The sequence below is a fragment of the Heliangelus exortis genome, chromosome 1 (genome assembly GCF_036169615.1).
Source record: "Heliangelus exortis chromosome 1, bHelExo1.hap1, whole genome shotgun sequence".
Lineage (NCBI taxonomy): Eukaryota > Metazoa > Chordata > Aves > Apodiformes > Trochilidae > Heliangelus > Heliangelus exortis.
This window is the reverse complement of record NC_092422.1, coordinates 75,802,713-75,810,769: the sequence shown is the minus strand read 5'-3', so window position 1 is coordinate 75,810,769 and position 8,057 is coordinate 75,802,713. Positions and strand designations below refer to the sequence as shown.

Sequence of the window (8,057 nt, the reverse complement as noted above, 5' to 3'; positions counted from 1 at the left end):
TCAGTCTTAACTGAAGGTCCAATGACTTGAAGTTGATGTAAATTATTACTTCTCAAGCCTGAATCAATATCCAAATACTCCAGAGGAAAGCTGAAGCAGATTTGTATCTGGTGGACATCCAGCCCAGTGGATAAGACATGCCACTGAACCACAGAGCAAGCCCCTGAAGAAGTTATGTAATTTTCACTAAGATAAAGGAGAACCAACCATTGTTCTGTTTTCTTTGGATGCTTTTTTTGGTGCTTTTGTAGAGCTAAATCAGAGCAAAGAAAATATTTTGTACTGTGCTTACATTTTGGTCTGCCTCTTCCCTTATCCTACAACAAAGACTGCTACAGCACAGAAAAAAGTAAAGGTCAGACAGATGTAGTAAGTTAGCTAGACAGTAATTTTTTTTTTCTTTTCTGCATTAGATAATTTGGCTTAAAATATCCAATTGTCAAAGCAAATTTAACTCCTCACACATGATGAGAAAACTTAGTTGCTCCTGAGTCTTCATCCAAGGAGGACTATTCTTTCCTCTCCACCTTTGTATTTGCTTCTGCTGACTAGATGCACAATGCATCTTTTGCAGTCACAGAATCACAGAATTGTCATAGTTGGAAAAAACCTCTGAGATCACCGCATCCAACCATCAACATCTGCCCCCTAATAAAATAAATAAAATATATTTATCAATATCTGTATCACCATGCCCACTATGGCATGTCCTGAAGTGCCTCATGTACAGTTTTTAAATACTTCCAGGGATGGTGAGTCTACTGCCTCCCTGGGCAGTCCATTCCAACACCTAAGTGCTATCCATTCCAACACCTAAGTGCTATCTCAGTAAAGCAATTCTTCAGATTAATGATTCAGAGGCAACTAATGAGAAGGTGCTTTTAGAGAGAGAGTTGCTGCAAATGCTGTAGGGAACAGTGGAAACATTTTCTGAGGAAAACAAGTGCAACTTATACAAAGAGTTAGGGTTCCCAAGTCTTTAGCTAACTTTTCTCTCTTGAAGTAATACTACTTGCTGCTGATGACAACTCAATAGTAGAACAATTCAATGCAACAGGCTTCTACACGGGATTTTTAAAAACCTGCTAAATGAAGGTTTGAGATAGATCCTAGAGTGCTTCAGTCCATGAGATTGATAGTGTCACTTTCAAATGGCTTTACTGAAGTGGGAGTCCGTGGAGGGCTCTTTGGTTTTAATGGCGCAGCTGAGAGTTTCCGGCGGATTCCAACTGTTGCCTTTTTGTGGTCGTGCCTGAGACTGCGGATTGTGCTGTTTATGGCAGCCACACACGCCTTCCAATCATATCCAGTTTCCTTTAGATCAAAGGATGGATAATTCTCTTGAAGAAAGTCTAAAAATAGACAAGTATGGAATAGTGAGTTATTAATTAGTTAAGCAAGCCATATACTCTTTTTGGATGGAACTAAGCCAAAACAAGCACATGATACCAAAGCAGGACAGCTAGGCATGTTACAAGGCTTAAGTGAAGCTAGGGGACAACCCCCACTCCCTTTCTGCTTTACTTGGAAATGAGTAACTAAAGGTCTTAGCATAAAAACAAAATATGCAAAGAAAGATGTGGGGTTGATCCCTTGAACTGCTGAGTAACTTCAACTTCTAATGTGGTCAACCAGAGCAAAGAAATCTCAGGTTCCGTTTCAGAATGACCACTATTCGGCAGGACCAAGCCCTCCTTTAGAGTATCTCTGACAATTATATTTACCAAAATGAAACACAGTAATTCAACATAACACAGCTCTAGAGGAACAACAGTGACAGAAAGCCTCCAAGAGCTTGCTCTGTACCATACTGCAGCAAGACCAATAAACAAATACTTGAATTCAGTAACAATGGGATAAATAAAGTAAGCACCTTTCTCCCCTTCAGCAAGTAAAATTAGTAGTTTTAAAAAACATGCTTTAATTTTACTTTTGAAATTACTGATTTGTGATTGTTGTTTGGAGGCTAGCTGAAATACACGTGTTCTCTAAGCAAGCCCCTAAAAGATTTAAATAAGCACCACAAATGAATTTTCAGCTGTAATTCCAAATCAAAGGCAGTACTGTTTCTATTTCTCTGATTAACATTGAAATTTACCTTGGCAGGATGAAAAGTATAGCTTGCTATGCCAGTTCTGTTCTTCCACTGCTCTAATATAGTACCATTGTTTTCTAGTTGATACTTCAACTTTTAGCTCCAAATCTGGAAAACTATTGTGCCAGAAAACAGGAAGAAAAAATGGTGCTCTTGCAGTTTACTCTGCTCTGGCAGGGAGGGAGAGGAGCAGCAGCAAAAATTCCTGAGGTTCTTTGATTCACAGAATGCCCCTGTAATAGATTATGCTGACAAAAGATAGACAAACTGCTGCCTGGCTCTCTTCTGCTCCATCCCTAACATCAAATTAAAAAGATTTTTTGCTTCAGAGCTACAGCATAGAATAGGAATTCCTACTACCACGCCTACAGAGTGGTACATGGCCCACAGAACACCTTTTAAATTATGCTTTTTCTTTAACAGAAACCAACCAAATTTTGGGACTACAGTAAGGCTATGCAGGGCTTCTTACTGGTCTGCAGGGTTAAATTCAGAGAGCTGATGCTGCCATCCAATCAGGCTATGTTAGAATGTTAAAGAAAACAGGGACAGGGACTGCCCTCTCACCCCAGAGCCAAGTGACATAATCTGGCTGCAACACCAACACAGAGGACTTTGTGTTTCATATCCTCTGAAGCCCTTTTATTCCTGCATCCCTATGACACACTTAATACACTTTTTGAATGCCTCTTAAGCTCAAAATGTCATAAAACAAAGTATGTGTGCTATGAGAGCACTTAAAGTGACATAGCTTATGTGACACAGCTTAAAGTGACACAGTTATGGAGACACTTAAAGTGGCACAGCTTCCCAGGCTAGGGGTGAAGGAGTATGTACATTTTGGGGAAGCTCATTCTTATGTACCGTCTTGCCATATTGAGAAAGGCTTTTGGCATGCCCAGACATCACTCTAGAAAGTGTAAATATCATCCTTGTTTGATTTAGCACAGTTGCTGTATCCTCAAACTTGCTACATCTGTGGAAGAAAGGGGCAACTCTGTCACCAACTCTCTTCTGGATGCTTCTACATCACCAACTGAATTTTTTGCAAGGAAACTTTCAAGCGTAGGAGTCACATCATTTGTACCACCTGCTAGCTGATTAATCCCACTCCTTCACTGTGCTGTCATCACAGGCAGACATTTCACCCTGCAGTTTTAGCTGTTTCTCTCTCAATTAGATAAAGGCAACTTCATCAAATGCATTGCAAAAACCTTGTTTCATACCTTCGTCCTGACATCACTTTTAAAAACTGTGTTTTGATGTTTTTTTAAATTGCATTTGTTTAATGTTACTTTTAGAAAATGGTTTCAGATGTTTTAAAATTGCAATAGTTTAACATAACTTTAAAAAAAACAACTTGTATGTTTTTCAATCACTTTTGTTTCACAGTGCTTTCAGAAAATGTCTTGTGTTTTATTGAGTTGCCTAATTGTGAGATAACTGTAAATAGACCACTGCAGTACCCCATGCATGAGACATCCAAGTAGAGCATGACCAGCTACCTTATGAGCACAAACTCCCATCTAGTCCTTAACTGGCTTTCCATCCATCCATCCCGCAACACCCCATGGTGAATACCAGAATATTGTCAGAAACAGTGTTGAAAGTCTTGCTAAAATGTGATCAAGCTAAGTGACAGCCACTGCTCTCCCCTCACCCACAAATCCAGTCATTTTATCACACAAGGCGATCAGGTGGGTCAAACATGACTTACCCTAGGTAAAAACACACTGACTGTTCCCAATCACCACCACATCTCAGAAGCCTGGGAGACCTTCACAGTGAAGACTAAACTAGAAGAGGCACTGAGCACCTCGGTGTAATCTGACTCTGCTTTCACCAAGATACCTGCCCCATGCAGCAAAAGGCCCACAACTCTCCTTGCTCAATCTTTTATGATGAATGTTAGGTAGAAGCTCTTATTGCTGCTTTTGACAATCCCTGTAAATCTCAACTCTAGCTGAGCTCTGGCTTTTAGGATACCATTTCAACACTCCCAGGCAACACTACTAAATTCCACTTCATAAACTGTCCTCGTTTCCAATCTTTTTATACTGCTTTTTTGCACTAGAGCTCAGTTATGAATTCCCTGCTTAGACAGATTTGTCTACCCATAACTTCAGCAATTCTCCTAATTGTCAGGATGGACCCTTTTGTTCTTGTAGAATGCTGTCCTTGAAGAACTGCTAACTTTCCTGAGCTTCTCTTCTCTCCAGAGCTGTGAGTCGCAAGATCCCCCATGTGAGTTTCCAGAAAGGCCAAAGTCTGCCCTTCTAAGCTGCAGGGTCTGTACTCTCAGATCTTTTTAACTCAGGATACTGAGGTCCTTCATTTCATAGTCTCTACAGGCAATATTGCCACTGATTCTCACACTCCAACCTGTTTTTTGTGAAAAGCACCACAACTTAACTGCACGTTACCTCTGGCTGACCAACCCCATCTGTATTATCAAGAAATGATCCCCAACACTCTCCATCTCCCACTGTGTCACCTTTCAAACAGATGCCATGGAGACTGAGTTTCATTCTATGGAACAGTTTTATGATCTGGAGACTTCCTTGAGTTTTTAAAAGGAACTTCATCTACTTTCTCTCAGCTTGTTCCACTGCTTGCACTTGTATCTCTCAAAACAGCCTCACAGACTTATTGCTGAAGCTCTGTGGTCTGCCCACAGGATACAATGGTAATCGCTCCTGTCAACTTCCCTACATTGTCATTTGAATGGAGATTTTCTTACTTACCTCTGAGAGCATTAATTCTGTTGAAGTCCAGTGGGCTCATGCCACGTTCAAGATTACCATAGACATTACTTTTTACCAGCACATCTTCAGTGAACAGATGACGAATTAGGTAGCGAGCTGACAGCTCTGGCCGAGACTTCCCCTTAGCTACGTAAATGACTGAGAAAGGCAACTGGACATTGCGCCATGGACTCCCAAGAAGTTCTGGAATGGATGTCAGAAAGAGAGAAAGAGAAATTTCACTTACCCAATACCTACCATGCTTCAAAGTGGCTGTATTACACGAAAACTAGGATACAAAATGTTCATCCCAAAACTACTGTACTTCCTCTAAAGACCAGAGCAAAACCATAATGCTACTGCTAATACTAAAATGCAGCGAACTGTAGACAGATGTCCAAGCAGCAAAAAAGCCTCCATGTTACAACAATGTAACAGCATTTCTGATATGCTCTCAGGATTGCTGGCAGTGTAATATGCATTATTAATGCTTGCTTTCTGAAATGCTTTTATCTCATGTGAAAAGATGATGCTGTTCCAATTGCATAAGTAAATAAAAATTCTGCTATTTAAATGGTGCTTGGATCCTGTAAGTGAAAACTGAAAACACAGTGAATATTTTTAACTACTTCAATTTGACTCCAATGCAAACATAAAAAAAGACCAAACCAAAAAAACCCCTCCAAAACTGTATAGCATATCAGGAGGTCTGCAGGACCAGAGAAGTACTAACAAATCTTGAGTTTGGGAGCAGATCTGGTAGAGCCCCAAACTGGTAATAATCAAACAAACTATTTCCAAGGGTAACTAATCTCAACTTCAACTAATGTCGAAGTTCCCTAGCGGCATCACATGCAATATATGGAATTTTTGCCAATGCATTTGTATACCATGCATTTTTATTTTTTTAAAAAGTGTAATGGTTGCCTGCTTCAAGAATTTTATTTTCCTAAATTGTCAGTTTTACAGAAACTTGTACTTTTCAAAGACAAAAACTGCAATATCATCTAATAGATACTCTGAGCTACTTCACTCCATGAAGGTAGACTACCTACAAAATAAATAAAAACAAAAGGGCAATTATAATACAATTCTTTAAAAATGACCATTCAGAGAAATTGAATCTTACTGCTGAACTTTCCAGTCTTATAGTGGATATGCATTATGGGACACTGTTAGATGCAAACACATGTTCTGCTAGCCAGATAATGTTCTTCTTTGCCCCTGCCAACATTAATTATATATATAACCCATGACTGTCTTAAGAGTTGCATAGTTCAGCAAATCACTTAATCACTTTACTACTTAGTTTCCACCTATAGTAGCATCTTTTGCCTCTCATTGACCATTTAAAATGGAACACACAAATCCAGAGGATGAAAATTTCTTAATTTACCCATAGGCTCCAAAGACTCTGGTTTCTTGGCTGAAGTTGTGTCGAAAGTTTCTGGAAACTTATCCGGTGCTGAACTCTGCAATGTGTCAGTTGTGGAGCTGGTCATTTTCTGAGAATTTTGAGAACTAATTTCACCGTCTTCATTATAATTTAAGTCTACACAATGGGATGTGTCTGGAGCATCATCCACTTTTTCTTTCCCTTCAGATGCCTCCTGAAATATTAAATTAGATAAGCACATGCACTGGAAGAAGGTTACTAATTTTCTAGTTACTATTCTAGTTCATTTCCCATTTAAGTATACATTAGATTCCAGATATTTACAATATAGCTACTCCTGAATTTCAATAATGAAAACCGTTGGTGAAACATACACTAAATATTCACAGATATGTACCAAGCTTTTTAGAAGCAGAGGTAAATGGAGTTACAGGCATCTGGGGAGTGATGTTTCAGTCCATATAAAGCTGAAATGCATGGCTGGCTTTATCTGAAGGAAAACCTGTGAAAAACAGTGCTGCCAGCTACTTGCCTAAGCTTGCAATCAAATTTAACACTACTTCTGGGTAACATTTATGAGCTTTCCTTTTAGTATCCTATGTTTATATACCTCTTCACTGAATGCTACACACAGGAGCAAGAAGAGGCAGAGCAAGAGAAAAGTAGATGCTTCCAGTATTCCCCATATGGAACTAGTGCTACTATCAACAGGCCTACGCAGAGCAATGCAAAGACAGAACCCAAGGAATTCCCAATTAGATCACTCTTATGATTAAGAGTTCAAATAAATAATTTGAGACAATAAGCAGAAACTTAGCACTTAATAAGTTATCAGCTTGGCACAACTTACTGTCTTTGTTTCAGAGCGTAAACAGCGGATCATAGCATTGACATTCGTGATACAGGTTTTCCAGTCTTTTCCGTGCTCACTCAAATCATAGTTTGGAAAGCTAGTTGCAAGAAATTCTGCATACAGAATGTAGAAAATTTAAGCTTTGTGACAAAAACCAGTACTTAAAAGTATTCTAATTTAGAGAGAGAGAGAAAGGTAGGAAATACTTCATGCTTACTGTTCTCTGTTTAGAAGCTTTACATTTCCAGCTTTAACTGAAAAGAAATAGCAAGAGCACTCCAAAGCGAAGCAGCACTATGAATTTAAGATGTGCAGTGAAACTTCTTTGAAGTGTTGTGAATAATGCTTTGCTTATCAAGCATTTTCTGGTAGAATTAGGGGAGAGGTGTGATTTACTGTACTGACATAAAAAAAACCCCAAATCCACAAAAACAGAGACAGGGTGATGCTGATGCTGCAACTACTTCACATGACGTAAATAATCTACTGTTTAAAGGAGGAGGAGATGTATAGGTTCACATATATGTGGCATGGGATCTATGTAAGTGGATAGACATTTTTTTAAAAAATGCTCTTCCCATCTTCACCATTTTTCAAACAAACAAGAAAGGTGAACTTAAGGGAAAGAAGACTACTTAAGGGTCACCGGTTAATGTCCGTCCCAAGTATACCACGGCCACAAATAAACCAAACCAAACAAAACCCAAACTGACCTAACAAAGAAAAAAATCTCCACAAAATCCGTGACACAGAAACACAATAGAACTCGTAATAAAAAATTCAGAAACAGCATGACCGATGAACATGAAGCACACAAAGCTCGGAGAAATTAGAATTGGTTTATCCACGTTAAAGAAAAACAAACGTTGAGAATTACAAAAGAGGACTAAAGACATAGCCGAGTGAAGGACATCCACTACTGCATGTACAGTATCTCAGTTGACAGAAAAGGATTTACAGAATGATACA

The 8,057-nt window shown here is 39.0% G+C and overlaps 1 protein-coding gene across 3 annotated transcripts in view; it reads right to left on the bottom strand.

Moving 5' to 3' along the window:
- Positions 1-813: 813 nt before the first annotated feature.
- BEND2 (BEN domain containing 2) overlaps positions 814-8,057 on the bottom strand; it is a 29,749-nt gene continuing 22,505 nt past the window's right edge. For all 3 annotated transcript variants that reach the window (XM_071748938.1, XM_071748957.1, XM_071748948.1), the window contains exons 9-12: positions 7,086-7,201; positions 6,236-6,449; positions 4,840-5,043; positions 814-1,352 (exon numbers count right to left, since the gene is read on the bottom strand). In XM_071748938.1, coding sequence (XP_071605039.1) covers positions 1,120-1,352; positions 4,840-5,043; positions 6,236-6,449; positions 7,086-7,201 — 767 coding nt within the window. In that variant the 3' untranslated portion in view covers positions 814-1,119. The remainder of the gene's footprint in view (positions 1,353-4,839; positions 5,044-6,235; positions 6,450-7,085; positions 7,202-8,057) is intronic.